Source organism: Lampetra fluviatilis, chromosome 2 (genome assembly GCF_964198595.1).
Source record: "Lampetra fluviatilis chromosome 2, kcLamFluv1.1, whole genome shotgun sequence".
In the NCBI taxonomy this organism is placed as follows: domain Eukaryota; kingdom Metazoa; phylum Chordata; class Hyperoartia; order Petromyzontiformes; family Petromyzontidae; genus Lampetra; species Lampetra fluviatilis.
The window spans coordinates 16709471-16731250 of NC_136276.1; the positions used below are offsets into that span (position 1 = coordinate 16709471).

At 44.2% G+C, this 21780-nt stretch overlaps 1 protein-coding gene across 7 annotated transcripts; it reads left to right on the plus strand.

The window, feature by feature from the left end:
- The first annotated feature begins 182 nt into the window (after positions 1-182).
- SUOX (sulfite oxidase) lies at positions 183-20938 on the plus strand. Of its 7 annotated transcripts, none has more exons than XM_078871340.1 (8): positions 183-266; positions 8956-9009; positions 9831-9904; positions 10967-11017; positions 13563-13743; positions 14840-15634; positions 16722-17048; positions 18993-20938. In XM_078871340.1, exons 3-8 carry the CDS (start codon positions 9843-9845, stop codon positions 19398-19400), a joined length of 1824 nt encoding a protein of 607 aa, XP_078727466.1. In that variant the 5' UTR covers positions 183-266; positions 8956-9009; positions 9831-9842; the 3' UTR covers positions 19401-20938. The 7 variants fall into 7 exon arrangements, with proteins under 7 accessions (XP_078727466.1, XP_078727503.1, XP_078727450.1 ...); XM_078871377.1 differs by having other exon boundaries at positions 189-266; positions 9836-9904; XM_078871324.1 differs by lacking the exon at positions 183-266 and adding an exon at positions 4724-4818.
- The last annotated feature ends 842 nt before the right edge of the window (positions 20939-21780 follow it).

Here is a 21780-nt window from a genome sequence, read left to right on the forward strand (position 1 = left end):
GGCGCAGTTCAGGCTCCTCGTTGGCAGACACGTGGCGTTGCTCACTCTAATAAGGGCGGCGTTCTCCCGGTAGGAGGGGTCCTGTGTGCATCTCACACAGGACCGGAGAGGGGGGTGAGAGTGCGTGAGAGTGTGCGAGGATGTGTGCGCCCCTCTTGCACAAACTCAGCGCCTGTAAAAGCAAAACCAGAGACGGGTTCCCGAGTCAATTTACGCGAGCAGAGGCGCGGTGACGGACGCCCAGAGTGCGAAGAGCTGACAGCCATGCAAATATATGAGCGGTGCCTCCTCGCATTAATGCATTCGTTTGCCTGTGCAGAACACCCCCCCACCACCACCCACACTCTTCTCCAAAGGGCGAGCCACCGGGGCGCTTCTTCTGTGTGGCCAAGAGAAGCAAGGGCAGCCAAGGCAGGCCCCCTATCCACTTGATCCGGGGTTTTAAATCGATGGACTTAAATTTTTAATTGCGCTGCGCTCTCTTTACAGATCCCTATTTTAAGGTTCGTGCGTGCATGTCATGCGTTTTGTAAAGTACTGTATGTACAATCGAGTGGACTCGTGAATCTCGTCAATATATTGCTTCGTATGTGTGCGTATATAGTAGAGGGCATATATTGTCCGCGGGTTCCGTTAATCAGGATATCCGAATTCAGTACAGAAATAGTTTGCGATCGGCAGAGCTGTGTAACTCACTTTGGACTTTGTGTACTCAACCCAGTATATATTATTCAGCGAGGTAAATAGAAATGTCAAGGGGAACGTCAGGTGTCCATGTATCTACCGCGTTAGATTAAAATATCCGTAGCATGTAACACCTGCTATGAGCAGCACACATACGGTCACGCGGCGTGGAGGTCAGATTTTAAGCTTGATAAACAATGTTTCCCAACGGTGCTCACAACCATTCCATATCACCAATGGCAGGCAGCTTGTTAACTCGGAGACCAGCTTCTTAATCTGTGCATACAATGCAAATCTCCGTCAGCCATGGTCAATCCACTGCTGGATGACGACCTCCCCAAGTCGTCGCTGTAATCCATCCAGCACCTGCACACGAGCTGATTTACACAATGCGATACATCTTTGGATTTATACAGCGCCTTACGTGCGACAGAATTTCAGCAAACTCTAAAAGAAAGGTGGGCGTGCACGTGACTTGGAAAATGGGAGCATTTAATAAAGGGGTTACTCAAGAAAGGAGGAGTGAAGGGGTCGGAGCCTACGTGGCAGAGAACGGAACAACTGCGTTGAAGGCAGATACTATAATAGACATTTCCTACAAGCGGGACAGTCAATCACAGACAGAGACGAGAAGGAAAGTCATAGAGTCTGGATATGAACGAGGCCAGGTAGCTGGTCGAGCAGACGACCAGTGGGAGGAAGTTCCAGGTGGAGGTTCACTGAGGGTTTCTGCGGAAGGTTTCCGTTTGTTGGAGCAGAGAGTGCGTGGAGTGAAAGGAAGAGTGAGATGAGAGGGGATGGTGGAAGAGAGGGAGACGCTGGGCGAGTCTATGTGGACGGAACCTTGTCGTAGATCCGGGATTGCATTGGGAGCCAGCAGAGGAATATAAAGATCGCAGTGATGTGGTGGTGTTTAATGGGTGCGAGCTAGAAGTCTGGTCCCAGTCACGTGGAGAACAGAGAGTGGTTCATTATCCCTGCAATGGGTTTTGTGGAGTCTTTTTGTGCACGGGGTAAATTGATGATAATGGATTACATCACTTAAAATCTCCAATTTGAACAGCCACACTTTACGTACGACATAAAGTGCCGATGTACCTGGCTAAAGCTGTTAGTTAAAAAATACAGCAGCACTGCTATGAGACGTGGTTTGGAGACATGGACATTGACATGGAAATTGGGACAAAGGCTGAAAAGTGCGTAAAAAATCGTGAGAATGTGCATGTTTGGGATTACACATGAAACCGAAAGGGCAACACACGGATGGGCGAACATACACAAGGGGGAGATATACCGCTTGGCAATAAAAGTAAGTGGGCTTGGGCAGGATACGTCTCCAGAAGCGATGACTGTTGATAGCCGAGACGAACGACGATGTGGAAACACGCACTAGGGCGCGTGCAACGCGGAGATGGAGCGACTAGATTCGCTCGTGTGCACTTGCTAGATACTTCGCTGAATCGCGAGACCGTCAGAGACGGAGACGACTTGGGGAGGCCTTCATCCAGCAGTGGATAGATCATGGCTCATACGACGTTGGATTTTACGCCAGAGAATGCGTCGGTTTCTTCCTCGGCGCGTTTGGAGTTCATTCTCACGCGAAACGCAAGAGTAATGGGCCACACATTCCAAATCAGGAGAGCCCCCAATGCTCCTTTCAGCACGAGGTGACGCGTGGAGCGCAAAGGGTAAGGTTTCTCCGGGAATAGCGCAGCCGATGAGCCGAGTCGCCCTCTCTGGGCAGACTCAAGGCACCGAGGAGTCCCGATGAATCTCAATGCGCGTGTCTATTCCTATCTCATCTGACATTTGTATTCGAAACTGTAAAGGCGTTTTTTTATGTTTCCCGGAATCGCTCACGTGTTTCGGCCTTTAAACGCGCATTGTATGGATACATTTTGAAGAGCGTGATAATTTGTACTTTGGAATAATGGAAAGATGGGTTTTTTTGCATTGGGTATTACAATTTTTATTGCTGAATGCGCTAAGGCACTATACATTCCCAGAGCTTATTTTTAAAGGGCGATCGATGCGTCTATAGTCATAAGCAGATCATGGGGTGTTGCTACTCTTATCTGCAAGTGACAATTGTACTATTTGCCTGGCTCACAAGTGCCACCTTGTGGTTAGCAGCACTAATGGCATCTCTTCCACATTTAATTACTGTATATTGTTTGGTGATAATGCACACACTGCCAACGCATTATAATGCGTTGGCAGTGTGCCCAAAGCTCAAAGTACAATGCAATTGAGGCAACTGTTTGACTTAGGTTGTGGCAACAACATGGTTCGAATGTACAATCGGCATCCTGTAGACATTGTATTGCATATTAAATGAAAGCGATATATGAATTCACTTATTTTACTAAAATTGCTTCAGCTGACCGTAGTTGTTTGACGTGGAGAAGGTAAGGATTGGTGGATGAATGTTGACACATTGTTGCGTGAAAAAATGTAGTCTATGGCAATGATTGGACTGTTTATTGTTGTTTAAATTCAGAGTTCTATATGCAGTATGCTGCCACTCGTACTTTTTTTTAACAGACCAAACTGTAAATGACCATCAGAACGCATCAATAATCTACTAAACTGAGAAAGTAATGAGTAAAGACAGCTAAAAGAGATCACGGTCTCATGGGGGCCAAGGTGCATAGACTTTTGACTTTTAAACAACTTTTATTGCCGCCAGCAGCAAAAGCACTGGAGGCGATTTCGATATGAAATACACAGTTACCAGCAAACAAATGAAAATAAACGCTACAAATCCACGCGCTGTGGCGCAGTACAACAATTCCCTTAGTGATCACGTCTGTGCGAGCTTTGAGAGTTATACCCTCGTATGCATGGGATTTCTCCGGGTACAATGGGTCTCTCTCACATACTATTATTGCAGGATCTTATACGTATGTATGCTGAACTTCTTTCGCACCGTACGTAGCCAACCGTGTCAATCGGAGGTACAGGCTTTACACTATTATAAATCAGCGCTGCAAAGTCTGAAAAACGTACTGCAGTATATGACTGCGCTGCAGTACAAAATACCTGGTAAAACGATCGTTGTTCAAAGTGGAATTTAATTTCTTAAAAGGGCAAACAACAGTGGCGAGCAATGAAAAAAAGTTGCACAATAGTGTACGAGCACAGTGAAAAAGTTAATTCAATCACGACAAATGCCCTGTCTAAATGCAGTGCCACTTCCACCCACACCAACACTTTATAAAACAATAACTGCGAGCTCTCGAGATCAAAGATTAACCACGGAAAACGAACAATCATCTCCTAAACAGAATAAGGTCATCTTCGTCTTTCGTATGACTGATGTAGATGCAGAGGAACAACTGAAATTTCACATTTAGGTGGTAACGCCAGCTAATCGCGTCAGGAGCAGCTGAGTGTATTGCTTTGATGTCTCCTTCATATTTGTGGATCGGGCATTGCGTCGTTATATGTTGTACGGTCTGTTCTGGATAACCGCAGTAGCACACTACCGGAAATATTTTTTTTTCCATTTGTGCATCAGGGACCTACCGGCATGGTGGCGAGATGTTAACTCCCTCGCCTGGTATACAGGAAACATTGGGTTTGATCCTGACCGCGACGCCCACATATTTGGAGTTTGCATGTTCTCCCTGTGGTCATGTGGATTTTTCTCTGGGTCCTCCGGTTTTTCCCTCCTCATTTAGAAACATGCGTTTAGACTATTTGGCTGCTGTACATTTCCACATGATGATAAGCCACTTCGTTGAGCTACTATTTGTGGTCAGGTCGATTCTGAAAAAGAGCTATATAGCTCAGTGGGTCTTACCTGGTAAAACAAAACTAGCTTCATGCTTGTGCAGTGGATGCGATTTAGGCTGGACCCATGAACTTCGTGGAAGATCAAACCCAGGCATCTGCATTTGGGCCTTTCACTAAAGGTCATGAGCCAAAGGCAGCCCCCCCCGTCTACCCCAGCCAATGGTATTTCCCAATCTGGCTGAGAGGGGGGCCGCAGCCTGAATTGACCAATCACGACACGCGGCAGCCACCACTAGGTGGCAGTGAGCGCAACCAGGACGCGGGTGGGGGCTGTTGTATACTGCCAGGGACTGACCACACAGTACCAGTAGTGTGATACGGTGACCCAGGGCCCTTGTGAGTACCCTCTTTGTCGCACTCATTACGTGATTTGCATTGCGCACGAGACTGCCGGTACGTGTCGGTTGTTGTTGTTGGGTTTGGTTGTTGTTGTTGTTGTTGCTGCTGCTGTTGGGCTGCGTTCGTAGAATACAGGAGGAAGCGCAAGATCACTTTCAGCGGGTCTTGTGTCTGTGTGCCGCTCACAGCACTTGCCTCAACAGTCTGTCGTTGTGTCAGAAGCTTCAGCTTCTTGTTTGGCCGGGTAGAGGGGGCCATACGAGTATTGCATGGGCTAGAGGAGACACGAGGGCTCATGTGGTACAAGAAGGATGTGGAGCTGAGTGGACTTGACTATGACCGGGACCAGCGGTGACAAGATCGGCCTCTGTGGAGAAGGCTCGTGAAGGACGCTGAGAGGGGCAGTGCCAGGCTAGGTGCACATTGAGGCACTGGGGAGTTGGAGGCAGTCGCCCTCCAACAACAACGGAGGGCCGAGGTCCGACGCTCACTACAACGGGCGGAGCGCCGGGCGGATAAAGCGCTGCAAGTTGGTGTTATGGGTTGAATGTCTGACAGTCATCTCAGTCATTCAAACCCACAACACTTGGGTCTGTTCCGTGACCTGCCAGCAGCGAGCCTCAAGGTGCACCTAGCCTGGCACAAGCGAAGTGGTGACGTCATTCGCCAATGGCGGCTGTTGTTGTGTGTGTTGGCAATGTATCCTTAAACGCTGCCAGGGTTACACCTGCGGGGTTATATATAGTACCTGTAATAGCATTGTTGAAGCAAGCGCCCACGTGCGCGTACTGTGTGCCCACGTGCGCGTACTGTGTGCCCACGTGCGCGTACTGTGTGCCCACGTGCGCGTACTGTGTGCCCACGTGCGCGTACTGTGTGCCCACGTGCGCGTACTGTGTGCCCACGTGCGCGTACTGTGTGCCCACGTGCGCGTACTGTGTGCCCACGTGCGCGTACTGTGTGTGTGCTGTGCACGTAGCGATGGAGCACACAGCCGGCACATTGCGGTGCTATGTTGCACGCTACTGCTGTTCAGACTGAAGTGCGTGGATAGGTGGAAGTGTGCACGCTTCAGCTATTACTGTGGTACAGATACCAACTCTGCTTCGGGTATCACTCTGGATCAGTTACCACCCAGCTTCAGATACCACTGATTTAGATATCACAGTGATTCAGATACCACTCCAGATACCACTGATCCAGATACCACTGATCCAGATATCACTCTACTTCAGATACCACTACTTCATATGTCACCCAAGTTGTGTACAATATGTTTGCTTTAACTGCAAACCTTACGTCCTATGCTTCTTGATGTGACTGCAACTTGTGAAGTGACGTTACGTGTTATGTCTGGGTGTAGGCTATAAAGTATACTACTTTACTGTGCAGTCTGACACGTAGACTTAGTAGTCATGGGACGGGTTTCATTCTCTAGTCATGAATTCCAATGTTACACATTTCTGCATTCCACTCACACGGACGCCACGTGTCCTGGTGCCTTCACAGTCTGTACGCCACACATTATTCTGTGCAGCAGAGGGCATTTCAGCAAAATCCATTGTTGTACTGCACTATACTTATATGCCCCTACCTCTCTTATGCTCCCCACCTTCATCAGTTCGTACTGACCAGCGTGGTGAAGTATGATCATATAACTCCCACGGTGCGCAGAGGCTGTACATGTGCCATAACACATTCCTGCGGAGGGAGCTGGTAGGAACGTTGGGTTGCTCGGTCAATGGCCAGGGTCAACGGCGGCGTGGTGTATTCCGCAAATATGCCCGACTGTGAGGGCGGGCACAAGCCGGCGTGAGTAGGTTAAACGTTGAGTTTTATAAGGGCACCACGGGGTGACCAGCCCCTCCACACCCAGCCCCACCCCTCCCACCCCCCACCCAGCCCCACCCTCCCCACCCAGCCCTTCCCCACCCTCCCCACCCAGCCCCACCCCTCCTTCTCCACCCAGCCCCTCCCTGCACGACTATATAATACAGCCTTGTACCTTTCCAGTCTACACTGACAGCACCCAGTATCGTACTGTACCCCCTAGATAACCAAGTAATTTTGAGTGAAACTGGACTCTGTAACCTGGCAGATTAATGTTTATTGACAATAACAGGATACTGCCCTACTCAGCATAAAGCCTGTACACCACTGAAGTATTTTCTCCGCATTAATACCACAGAGTTATTGTTTGCCGCTTTGTACAATGTGTGCATGCGCACGAGAATTTGGTCAAAATGCATGGACTACAAAATTAACTTGAGACTGTTTAAACATGGGAGGTGTTGTAATGAAGCGAGTATACGACACGATGAAATGGCTTGGGAATGTAGGTGCTTCCTTTCTGCGCGTTGCTCAAGCGGAACCACTGGCTGCATGTTGTGTACTTTGGAGAGAGGTGAAGAGCCTCGAAGTTGGTTTAAGTCCCCAATTGAGTACCCGCCCTTGTCCATGAGCCCGAAGTGTTTAAGTTCAGACTTCAGGGCCATTCTGAGGATGCATTGTGAGTGATGTTAAGCTCACAAGTGCCATCCTTGTATCTCTAGAACTGTATAACAGTGAAACAACATAGACACCTTTATGTTGACATTTGGGATCACGCATTTGACTGCGATTAGTGTTAGAAAACCCCCGATTTGCTTGTTTTAGTAATGTTTTTAAATTCTGATTCAGGTTTGTGAACCCAGGTTAAATACATGACATAAACTAACCTTAGATTTTACTTTAGTTGGATAAAATACAAATCGAGTCATATCAATCTTATTTACAACTTGTGTGATCATACTGATTATATTATAAAAGATAAAGGTGCACCCTTGAAATGTCTTGCTCATGCCACTAGTAGCAGAAGGGCCTCCAATAGAGGGACATGGACATACTGGCGGTACACTGGCGCAGCATAAAACAGCTGTCTTCCTAAAACAGTCTAAAAAATCTAAATTTGTATAACAAATCTCCTTATCAGTCTTTAATTGACCCTGTCGCAAAGTTTGACGGGATTCGTAAGTTTATTCAGTCTACCGAGACTTGATAAAAAAAGGTCAATATTGACCATTGATTTGGGTCCATTGAATGAGGAACCGTCCGATCAAGCCTAAGGCACGAGTCATATCTGCCTGTGGAATATGGGGCCAATCGTCATCAGACTTGGCAATAGCTATACGGCAACAGAATGTAAAGCTTCGTGTTCAGCTGCTCATACCACGCGTCTTCCGATTGCTTTAACATCACGAGAACTGATTTTGACACACCCCGCAAGATTTTCTGATCGGGTTTGCAAATCACGGGAAAATAAATAATTATTGCGGAAAATTTGCTTTTTAAATCCTTTATATTAAGTTCGCTTGCTTGCTTGCTTGCGTGCTTGCTTGCTTGCTTAGGACCGTGCAAATCTTTCGCTCGTTTTTTAACCCACTTCCCGTGATCCAATCGAGCTGACATTTTGCACACATACTCGTTGTGCGAGACAATTAATGTTCGTGAACATTTTTTTCCAAAATTTTACACTGTTTATGGAAAACAAATTAAATATTTAATTACCAATTGCTTAATACTGGCAGACAATCATCTGACCCATAGGTGGCAGCCATCTCAAGCCAGAGACCGAGAGGACTCCAATACGTTCATCCTACTCTTGCACGCTGGTCAGACATCTTCGAATAGGTGGGAGTATTAACACTTAACCCCAACACTTGCAACCTACCAATGAATTGACTGGTGTACCCATTTGTACTACATAGGTACTACATAGGTGGACAGAGGTATGGAAGTTGTCATCAAAAATGTCTTCTCTCCATGCTCAGATCACTCTGCATTGCATCCTCTGACACTTCAATTTAATTAATTGCCCAATGCTCCCAATCCCATCGTTTACATCTTCTCTTTCATTATATTATTATACTCCAGACAGCTCCTCACAAAAAGGTGTGTAAATCTTTAAGAGATTGCGCACTGCAAATACATTCATTTAATTACATAACGTTGTGCAATAGTCCACGTTGTTTCCACAGGTCTTGGTGGGATAACACGGAAGTTTTTTTTTATTTTGCTGCGCAAAGTTCTGCTGTGAAAGACAATTCCTGCATGGCTCACACTGGAAGTGCATTCCTGTGTGTTTTCCCGTTCCAGTCAGTGCGGCCACCACAGAGACCTCCGTAACCTGCTCATACAAATCTTAAACAGGTAAGGTATTCTTTTGTGTAAATATGGCATATTTGCCCTTGCTCTTGTAGTTATTTTGGAATTTTTTTGTTTCTATTTTTCAATTGATGTGTGCAGTGTAAACCTGTTGTGAACAAGGTTGGTTGACGCAGTCCAGTTTTGGCCTGTTCTGACAAGCACTAAACTGGTGTAGCTAGCATGCATTCTAAAATAAGTGCACATGACAAATAGAGCATTACATATAGAGTTTCACATGTACAACAGATAAAGGTTGAATGTATCCTATAACTATTTTTTAACTTAGCCAAATGTATCTCTTTGTGCATTGCTTAACTAACGATCAAAAGCAGCAAAATTAAAATCCTGACCAGGATACAACTCAACCCATTGGTTTTATGGGGTCGACAAATGAGTACCCCCTTTTGGGAAGTGGTTGACTGTAGGAAATATGAAATTGCAGTGTCTGTTCAGAGCCACCAATGAAGCAGAGCATCCCTCACTGCTCATTTGTATGGGGAGACACGTTGACAATAAAATACTTCATTTTAGATTGCACCTTCATGGATTTATACTGCGGTGTTAAAGAGAAATAGTCCTGCACGATCACTATATTGTATTCTGCATAAGACCCATGGAGGCTTATCTGAAAAATTGCCAAGCTGAAAGAGTGTTGGAATAACATTCACGAAAGCATTGAGGGCTTTATCTTCAGACATTGTTGGAATTGCTCTGGTATCTAACCACGGTTGCATCTCCTATTTCAAATACAAATTTCAGGCAGTTCAGTAGAAGATTGCATTTGAAGTAAATATCGACAATAACCTTTTGTATCTTTTACATAGTTTAGCACAGCCATGCTGCAGATATTGAAGCATGCACGCCTTGTAAGTGGACAAGTCTGTGGACCATCAATTAGGTAAGGAACTCCGAAGTCATCCTCATTATCGTATTGCATTACATTTAATTTTTACATGCGTCTTGGTAAAGAGTGGGTGGAGGCATTGTGAAAGATGGAGGAAAGGGGGAGGGCTGCAATTTACAGTCTGTCATTTATACAAAACGAATAATAATTTACATCCCTTTAATCCACCGTATGATTAAGACCTACCTCCACATACCATGTCGGCCGTGGGTTTTGTTTTGACCATATTTCACCACACTGGTCAATGTAGGTTGATAAAGGGGAACGCCCAAGATCAGTTCAAATATCACACACCACTTATGTGGGTGGCCTGGTGACCAGGTTCATATTCCCAGAGCATTTTACTTTCCAATGCGGCAATGCTCAACATATTGTTCGTCCATTTGGAGAGTGTAAGTTTAATTATTTTAAACTGTGGAAGGCCATGGAATAAAAGCTTTGAAGCATATGAAACAGAACAAAAAATGGGAGGTAGCAAAGTATTGTTTTATCCCTGTATTGGTACAAGTGGAATTGACTGAGCTGGTCAGAGCATTTTTTTGCTTGTTCTTTTGATATATTATTGAGACGTAGTAGTGTCTGGCCACTTTTCCTATATTTGAATCATCTACATGTTTTAAGTGACATTTAGATAAAGCAGGCTTGATTTTACCCATCATGAAAGTTTTATGGCTGAAGGGTTTTTCAGTGAATATCAATTCTGATGTGGCTCATGGACCTGACCAGGGACATTTTTTTAGGTGAACACATTATTTGTTTATACTGCATTGGCAGTGGTGCACAAGCAAAGATAACACAAACTCAACACATTAATCATTCACGTGCTAGGAAATAGAGCTTTTGCCCAAAATGTCGCCTATTACACGTTTTTCTGTTCGAGGCAATGTTATTGGCAAATGTTGTTGAGTTTTACTTTAGGATGAGAACTAGTAATATGACTTCTTCTGAACACATTTGAAATGGGTTATTGTAACAGTGCACCACTCATGGGGGCCTTACTCAGTTCTCTCTGATTTCTAAGACCACAGCGACTAAACCTGAATATTTGTTTTACAGGTTTCACATGACAGTGGAGGATAAATCAGGAACCATGTTCATACTTAGAAGGTACAGTAAGGGTATATACTGTAAGTTGTCAGGAATATTGAAAATTTTCTGTTATTTGTTTTTGCCCATTAACAGATTATACCAATGGTCAATATTTCAAACAGCATCAAATATTTTGGACATATAGTTTTGTTTCATCCAATAGTGGCGTATTGTATATTTTGTCACTTAACACTGCTTTGACGTAATTTGCAAATAAAAACATGGAAAGATAATAGTGATATTTTCAATTGTGAAAGTTGATATTTACTCTTAAACATATTTTATGCAGCAGTGAATGATCAACTAAAGTTTGCGTGAAGTTAACTTAAAAATATGAGGGCCAGCTAATTATATATTGGCCATTTTACTATTGTGGTTTGCAGTGATTGTTTTTATTAACTAAATATAATTTACATTCACGTATTAATTCTACTCTCCATACCAATTCTGTGATATGTTTTCTGATTGACACAATGTGACTTAATGCTCTCAAGATTGTACGATGTTTCATGACTGGTTGTGGTGTTGATCTCTGCACAAAAGTGGAGGTATTAAAACCACATAAAGAATACTAATATTACGAGTCCTGCACAACACTTATCTCTTTTTCAAAATAACATGATACATGCCATGTGTTTGGTGTGAGACTTGCACATTCAGCTTTTTTCATGTGCCCGCATAGTGTCTCATGCGTTTCAGAAGCTTGGCAATCTGTATTCGGCAGTGTTCATTTTGTAAATGAAATTAGTCATAAAAATTCCTGTAAACTTAGCATGTAGTTATTTATTTATTTTAGTTTCCGGTGACTGAGTGTACAAAAATCATCAAGCATGACGATGACCATGACTACCCACCAAAGACCAAAGCGTGACTGGCTATGACGGGATGAAATTAACTCATCTGAACGAGGATGATTATTAATCATGTCAAATAGAGGCAGCAGTGCACTGAGGAAGACCAAACATGTAATTGCCTATGCATGTATATGAATAGATTTACCAAGTTAACTGGAGGGGGTGGGGCCCTGAGTGTAAAACTTTTTAAAACAACTCTCTACAGTGGTCAGCGAACTTGTTAACAGCACCCACTCCACCCTAGCCAGCTGGTCAAATGGTCATATTCTCACTCCCCTTTGTTGCCAATTGTTCAATTAACTCTCAAGGAATGAATGGCCAATCGTACATCTCACACCGTTCTTAAAATATTGAGAGCTCTGCTTGTACTCTACATAGTTTTACATTGTTGTGAGTATGGATTTGCAGTTAGGGCCCTACATTGTAATAGAAGAACAGTTGGCAGCCATCATCTTAAAATGTCAGTAAAGGGTGGCCTAGCACAATGTGAACTCGACTAGTCTAAACTCGCAGCAGTTAAAAATAATACATCATAAAACCCCAGGCACATTCTAAATACATGATGACAAAGTGTTTTACTCAAGAAATGTACCCTGACCTTAAATATTGAAACCTGTCAAACTGTATGCACAAGTTTGACCCTAGGCTGTTCGCGTTGGTAGGCCAATGTCAGCGCCCTACTGCACGCACAGATTGTGTGTACGCTGTACTCTCGTGTGAGTTATTATTTTATTCATAATAAAGGTTTTTGGGTTAGATCGCGTTATTTATAAATGTGTCGCAAACCTCCACCACCCGACACGGCCAATCAGTAAAAAATGTGTCACATTGAAAAAAGACAAATAGTTCACTACTTTAGCCCACCGGTGTGTTGAAGAGTGAATCCATAACATTTTCAGTTTTTGAGTACGACGTTTCGCTGGTAATTACATTCAGCATCATCGGGCAATTTGCCAGAATGGTGAAGCCCTCCACTTGCTCCCGGTCTTAAATAGAGCAGCAGGGTGACATCATCATTTAACCCAATCAGGTGCAGAGATCAGAGGTGGAGGGGGGTATTGTAATGATATAATAGATTAGTAATCAGTTAATTGTTATGATTCGTAATTAGTAATTAGTTGTAATGTGTATTATTTAATAACTGAACCCAATCACTATACCCAATCAGGTGCAGAAATCAGAGGTGGCGGAGGGGGGGGGGTTATTGTAATTATATACTACGTTAGTAATCAGTCAATTAGTATGTGTTTCCCCTATAAGGAATTGTAATATGTATTATTTAATAATACGCTTCCAGGCCGCACTAAGCCTGGAGCTGTCAGAGCGATTAGAGTTATTTGTATTTCTCTAAATTTCAATGGATTCTCTAATTAGTCTTGGCCAGTAATAATTCGTTTTACACAACACTTGAACGTTATCAAAATCAATTGAGTGGCCTTGTTGGCAAGCATGTTCTGCTACTGCCGACAGTTGTGTTTGAGATAATTTAATATTTCTTTGGTGTTCTTTTAGTCTTACGCTGATGTTACGTCCCGTCTGTCCAAAATAGCATCTGCCACATAAACAATTAATCCGATATACACCTTCTGTTGATAATTTAGGTAATTCGTCATTAGTACAAGATACTAGTTTTTTAATTTTGTGTACTGTACCAATTATTTTATACCGACAAAGAATCGTTCTTTACTGCAGCACGACTGTAATTGCAGGTGCCTGGCTCCGGCCGCCTCTGCACGGGTGACTGCTGGCATGCAGGCTTCGGCAGCTCACTACAGCACAGGCAGCGCTGAGTCGGAGCATGGGACAGGCCTTCGGCGTCACGTCATCCTGCTGGGGACTGCCCTTGGTGTGGGTACAGTTATGGCCCTGGGACTGTATCAGAACTTACATGTGAGTGCATGAATACGTCTCAATGTTTTACTTGTCAATAATATATGCGTAGCATCACATCAATATACAAATGCATTTCCAATGCAAAACTTAAAAACTGGTGATATTTTGACAAAGGCAAGTATGTATTCATCTCTAAACACCTCTTGTCGACAGGTAAACTTTGCCCTTACAGTGTTACGCATTTTAAATACCTGAAAATCTTAATTCCAAACTGCACACTGGCTTCATACTGACAACTCACAGTTTGTACTAACCACAGCGAATGGGATATATTAATGTAATAATACACATCTATTTCTCTAAGAGGACTGACAGGTCAGGTTAGCCACCACACTAAACATACACTGGACTTGTAGGTGATGGTGCAATAGCTGAGCCCAGGAAAGATGTGATGACCAGTAGGAGCATTTGTTATATCTGAGATCAAACTGAAAATTTGATCTAGGGCAGACGTTATGTAAACACTGCTCTTGAAACTCAATAACCAAAGTGTGAAAGCTGGTTGTGTAACACAGGCAACAGTAAGCTTCATTTATTTTAACTGAAGTTTCTCAGAGCCTATGATTGGCATCTGATGCTTGAACATGAACACAGGGGTTTTGAGATGAGTTGACACAGTGTTCCTACTGACCAGCAGCAATGATCTAAGCCAAAAACAAATGTTTATAAAGCATCATCTGTTAGATGTTTGTGGTCCTATTTATCAATGTTACAATAGTGCGTGCAGCAGAACTCAATGTTAAGTAGGTAGGGTTAAAATAATTAAGCTTCATTTTTAGCCATTGCAGCAAAGGTGTATTCAATGTATGTGCTTCTTTTTGTGGATCACGTGGGATCTATGATGGCACAGAGGCTGCGATAAATTTTATGAATTGTTTCCCCTTCATTGTGAAATGGTGGTCAATGCTTATAATCCAACACTTTGGAGGCAAGGGTTGATGGATCAGGTAGATGTTTTTCTGCTTTAATAAGAGATGGGGCAGTACTTTTAGTGGTACTAGAGAGGTGTTTTTACAGATGTAGGGAACAAATACTTAAGTGAAAATGAACATTCAGCGACCGTCATCGTGTCGGTTGTTGATTGTCATACAAGCAGGTGTCTCAAGCCAAGGAAAAGGCAGCCCTAATGCCCAGCCGCTCAGATGCAGAGATGCCTGTGAAAGCCATCGAATCGGTCGCAGTGACAGAGCTGCCGATCTACACAGAGGCGGAGGTGGCCAAGCACCGCACTCCCGCGGACAAGATCTGGGTGTCGTACAAGGGTGGTGTGTATGACATCACCGCCTTCGTGGAGCTGCACCCGGGCGGGGACAAGATTCTGCTGGCGGCCGGTGGGGCCTTGGAGCCGTTCTGGGCCATGTACGCCGTTCACAACAACGAACACGTGCTGGAGATCCTGGAGGAGTACCGCATCGGCCGCTTGGACCAGAGCTCCGTTACGGTGGCGTCTTTGGACCTCTCTGACCCGTACTCAACTGATCCTGCACGACTACCGATTCTCCGAATCAACAGCCTCAAGCCCTTCAACGCCGAGCCGCCGTCGCAGCTGCTGGCGGACACGTACCTCACCCCAAACGCGATCTTCTTCAAGCGCAACCACCTGCCGGTGCCCGTAATCGACCCAGAGACGTATCGCCTCGAGATTCAAGGGCTTGGCATGAAGAGGCCCATCAGCCTCTCGCTGCACGACCTGAAGAGCAAATTCAAGAAGCACGAGGTGGTCGCCACGCTTCAGTGCGCGGGAAACCGGCGTACAGAGATGAACCGCGTGCGGCAAGTGAAGGGCCTGGAGTGGGGCATAGCGGCCATCGGGACGGCTCGCTGGGGTGGGGTGCTTCTGCGCGATGTGCTGCTCTATGCCGGTGTGAAAGAAGATCAGCTTCCACAGGTGACAATGCGGCGGTGCTAAGTTGGTTGTGAAGGCATCTTAACTTTTTCCCGTTCCGATGACGTTCGTGTACGTCATCAGTTTTTATTCTGATTCCATTCTTATGACGTACCTGTGTATCATCAAAATGAAAGCAAAAGAAAAAATAAAATAACTTTGTTGGTACCGAGGCTCCCACAAAGCCATGCGGGAGGGTGTGTGGCACAGTTTGGCGCCAGCTATCATCGGGTGCGTTCTTATGCTACAGTTATATGCGGTGAGTACAATGTCTAAATAACAGCGGCGCTATGCCTCTTTAAATAAATTTAACTCTGCGCCGCTTGCGCGTTCCGAGATTCTGAGGTGAACGGTACTTGTAGACATCTCGGAACGGCAAAGGGTTAACGTTTTTGTTGGGAGTGCTGGGGTTTGATTATGCAAATCCACCTGTGATGAAAGTGGGTTGGCAAATTTAGCAAAGTTAATGTGCCATTAGGCAGATGACCAGGCACCGCACAAAATGTTATGGCAATAAATATATGTAATTTTTGTAAGCATTGACCAACTTTAATGAATTCATTTTGTAAATAAATTTTATTGAAATTACATTACGTAAAAATATTGACAAGTATCCTTAATGTGTTCCAATTAGTGGTTTGGTAGTAGTCTTCTATAATTTAAATGTAACTAAGTAATAAACATATGAATCACAAAATGCTAAAGATTATCTTAATGTATTTTAAACCATCTGCCATACTTTCTCCTTCTCAAAACATGTCCAACTGACAGAACTTTGTATTTACGTTTTCACTGCAGTTGTAATTTAGCCAAGTATGAGAATTTGACTCTCATTTGCAATGTTGCGAGTTCGAATCTCCATCAGCAGTTTACTCAACCCATCATCTCTCCAGGCTTTATTAAATAAGTAGGAGTTCGATTTTTAGACTTACCCTTTCCAGAAAAATGTGGAAAGTACCCCCCCCCCCCTACTAACAAAGACACTCTCTCCCCCACAAATACTCGCTTGAGCTGGGAGACATTTGTATGTATATACGTATATACATTGTAGCCAACCATTCTTGACTGCGTTGCTTTGTGCGTGTGTCAGAACGGGCATGTGCAATTTGAGGGCCTGGACAAGGACGTGACTGGCAGCGCGTACGGGGCGTCTGTGCCGCTGCACAAGGCCCTGGACCGCCGTGCCGACGTGCTGCTCGCCTACGAGATGAACGGCGAGGAGCTTCCCCGCGATCACGGCTTCCCGCTGCGCGCCATCGTGCCCGGCATCGTGGGCGCCCGCAACGTCAAATGGCTGGGTCGCGTGCTGCTCAGTCATGATGAGAGCCTCAGCCACTGGCAGCAGAACGACTACAAGGGCTTCTCACCTTCCGTCGACTGGGACACCGTCGACTACAAAACTGCCCCAGCCATACAGGTGCCATCATTATACCCGAGTCCAGCCCGTCGTGCATCACAGCTTCACAACTTTCATCAGGCAGCCAGCTGAGTTGCTTGATGTTCCACTAACCTTTAAATCATCGGTCGTCGCGTCTGTCCACTGCTGGACAAGGGCATCCTCACACTGTGTGGGTTACGGGGGGGGGGGTTATTTGACCACACTTCATGCTGATAAATGCGGGTTTACTGAAGGCAAGGGGCATAGACGTTGGAGTATAAAAGTACAGTATGACAATTTATTTTTTCGCACTGCCCTCTGCTTAACACGTAGACTTTCGCGACCAATGTTATTCATAATCAACGTTTTTGGGTTTAGATCGCGTTATTTATAAATGTGTCGTAACCCTCCACCACCCGACACGGCCAATCAGTAAAAAATGTGTCACGTTGACAAAAGACAAATAGTTCACTGCTTTAGCCCACCGGTGTGTTGAAGCCACAACATTTACAATTTGAGTACGACGTTTTGCTGGTAATTGCATCCAGCATCATCGGGCAATTCGCCAGAATGGTGAGGCTCTGCTCTGTCTCCCGTTCTTATATAGAGCAGCAGCAGTTAATGATGACGTCACCCTGCTGCTGCTCTATATAAGAACGGGAGACACGGCAGAGCCTCACCATTCTGGCGAATTGCCCGATGATGCTGGATGCAATTACCAGCGAAACGTCGTACTCAAATTGTAAAAGTTGTGGCTTCAACACACCGGTGGCCTGCCCTCTGCTGTCTACGTTAGAGTGAAATAGTCTTTTTTTTAATATATATTGGAATTGTTTTTAATATTAAGCCAGAAATATGTATGAGTAGAAGAGGAGGGGGTGGCCAATTGATGTCATGATATAATTTGTTAATCCAGGAAACTTTGACTGAGTAGCAAGGAGAGTCTTGGAGATGGTGACATTTAACCAATCACTTTCAAAAGGCATTTGCTTTCTACCCAACATCTGATAATACAATTATTATATGTCAACTAGCTTCAGATCTCCCAGCATTGTCAAGGTACCACACTGTAAAATCTGGTCTCTTTCAATCAGTTTGGACAGTCTTATTTCTGTATCTTAGAAGGACTATTGCCTAAATCTGATGTACTATCAGGACATTTATTAGTTATGAGGCATTGTGATTGACAAAGATGGTTTGATTTATTTTGGCGTTGGCTCATTTTGAGATGTTCTCTAAACCTCACGCCCATATCTCCCTTGCATAACATTTCATCGTCATCATCAACCATCATAAATCTAGCGTTGGATGAAGGCCTGCCAAAGCTGTTGCCATCTCTCACAATTCCACATGCAACAATCCACCTCGCACTTACACATGAGCAGATTCCATAAATCGATCTCTGCGGTGGACAACCGCTCGGACGCACTTCCTCCCTATGGGGCACCAGGGTGGTGAGATGCTAACGACATTACCTGGTATGCAGGAGGTCGCGGGTTCGATCCCGACCATGACGCATATATATTTGGAGTGTGCATGTGCTATCATGTATGGGCAGGTCGCTTCTGAAAAAGAGCTTTTTAGTTCAGTGGGCCTTAACTGAATAAATACATATCTATGAATGCTGTTTCTCACTTACTCTTTGGTTCTTTCGGTAAAGTCATGTAGGTATAATATAAAATAATTCACGACGTTTCGGGCGCAACACAAGCGTCCGTCATCACATGAGCACATTCCATAATTCGATAACGGATGCTTGTGTTGCGCCCAAAACATCGTGATTTATTTTATTTTATACCTATGTGACTTTACTGAAAGAACCAAAGAGTATGGATTTCCTGCAGTCATGAAAGATTCAAATCATGACTGTTTCTCACTTGTTGAAAGGGACAGATGAGGAATTTGCCTCTGCACCCGTTTGCCTGCTCACTCGATCCTTTAATACCCCCCACACAACCCCACCGCCGATCCTCGCCGGCCCAGGAGCTGCCGGTGCAGTCGGCCATCACGGAGCCTGTAGATGGCACGGAGCTGACGGAGAATGCGGATGAGGTGACGGTGCGCGGATATGCATGGAGCGGCGGCGGGCGCAGCGTGGTGCGTGTGGACGTGTCGCTGGACGGCGGGCGCACGTGGCAGACTGCGGAGCTGCTGCCGCCCTCCAACGACTCGGGACCGCAGGACGAGGGTCGCGCGTGGGCCTGGAAGCTGTGGAGCCTGACGGCACCCATCCCGAACGGGCAGCGCAACCTGGAGATCGTCTGCAAGGCGGTGGACAGCACTTACAATGTGCAGCCCGACTCATTTGCACCCATCTGGAACCTGCGTGGCGTGCTGGCCACTGCTTGGCACAGGGTTAATGTCAAGGTGCCGAGTAACGAGAAGAAATGAGGTACCCCCCCAGACAAGGGTATCTGTGCTTGGCTTTCATTCAATAAAAAGTCAACGTTTTCTCCCTTGCTCATGCGAGTAGGGGGAAGGGCTTGTCTCCACTGGCAGTCCTTGTGAGGCAGTGGTGGAAATTCCATATTCTTATGGTAGGGGTCATTTCCTCCATAGGATAGTCACTGTTGATTTTCCATATAGTGATGCTCATTGCAAGCTGCAAACAAGGTGTGTGTGACAAAAGGAAAGTATGAATGAGTTACTCATAGAGCTATAGCTTTGTTAGGGATATTGGCTTTTGTTCCCCTTTAATAAGGTGCAGATGAATAAGCTCATTAAACTATGCTTGAAATTTCTGAAATCAGTTGCAACGCAGTGCAGAGCCTGGTTCTTTAAATTTGTGCAAATGATAAACCACGCATAATTGTTTTTTTGTTACACTTTCGTGTGAACGAATGATTGGTATTTAAGTGTTTACACCAAACAAGCTAATCATGTTTAGTCAATTATCTACTGATTTAAGTAAACAGCAAAGAACACCTCAATGGATGTGCTAGGATCGCTCTTAAATTACAACTAGGATTTATATAGCATCCAAATTCAGCCACATCGCGACATTTCAGGATGCTGTAAGCATTTAAATACATTTGATTCATAAGGTGCAATAGAAAATAATTATCACAAAAATAATGTAATGTATATGTAACATATATTTACGCGATCTAACCCAAAAAAACCTCTTAAGGATATTGGTCGCGAAAGCCTACGTGTTAAAAATATTGATGTATTATACATGTATTATTTTTTCACAATCTACAATTCTGGCATTCCATTTGCAATCTTAAGGCGTATACTTCTGATCAAATACACATTGGCCTCTTGTTATTTCCATTTAAACCAATTTCCATTTTCTTAAAAACTCGTTAATTGTTATTTATAGACAGTAGATTGTGGCCTATCTACTGTCTATAAATAAAATATATTCATTCAAAGAAGCACACCTGCTAATAGCATTGCAGTTACATGGTTGACTGTGTATTGCAGCTTGGTAAACACTTTGGCGCAGTGTAAGCAGTCAAGACGTAGTCCATTAATGTACCACAGCTTAAATATTGATTTGAGCAGCCTTTTAAATAGATACTGCCTACATTTTAAGATGATCAAATTTGGTTCAATTGACCTGGCATACATTGACCCACACGTGCAAAGATATTGAACGTCTACAAACATGACGGCAGGAACTTCATGAGCAGCCTTACCACAAGAATGTAATGTGAATTGAATTTTCACAGCCATGCAATTAATGTTGCATCAGTGATAACAATGAGACATTCGACCCACGAAAGTGTTGTTTTTAGGTTGTATGTTTGGTGCGTGTTGTAGGTAGTCAAGAGTCATTGTCCATGTTGGAGGAGGGCATGGCAAAGAATGCCATTTGAGGTTTGCCAACCTTTGTCAGTGTTGATGAATGTCAAATTCCAACCTTGAACGCCTTGATAATTTGACTCCAAACGCGGTCGTTCATATAAAAACCCCCTCCTAATCCTCGACATCTCTCCCCCATTTCTCCGTGTACATCTCTTAACTCTTTGATACTATTTTATTCAGGGGATCTTAGGAATGTTCCTTCCTCGGGAATCGTGGCAGAGCAGGTGTATTGAGTGTTGTATTTGCGTTGGAGGAAACCAGAGTGTGAGAAGACCCATGCAAAATAAAGGGACAACAGATACGTCATCAACCTGTCTTAATACAGTACGTGTGCTAATATAGCAAAGCGTTGTAGCTAAATCTGCAGCGAATGATGAAATGTGACTCGCGGAAGTAATTATTCGCAGTGTTTTTTTTCTGGTATGTAGTTTGTGTTGTCTGCTGTGTAGTCTGACATAGTGAATGTGCATTTAAGGGCGTGTTTAATACACTTAATATTTTTACTGATAATGCCGATATGGACACATTTCTTTAGTCCTTTGCCAGACTTTCGAATACGTGTGATATAGTATATTGAACATTTAATCAGTTTAGATCAACTAATGTTAAATACTCAAATTGATTATCCCCAGATCACGAGAGATGGGGATTGCATGTGGGGGTCTTTATATAGCAATGGATAGAGAGTGGCTAATGATGATGAAGATGACGAAACATTTGCTGGAAAGGCTGAAGCCTATTCATTTTTTCAATCATGATTATGAAGAGATGAATAATAATGCATATCAATCAATCTTAATTTTATGTGCCAATATCGCCCTTCAGTAAAGTAGGCATCAGTGCACATTACAGCGGAACGGGAACGGTACAGGGGCATAGAGCAGCAGGAATGAAAAAAAAGAAACCCGTCGTGACCGCAGCGGCTAACATTGACTGAGCAAAGTTAATTGCAACCGCG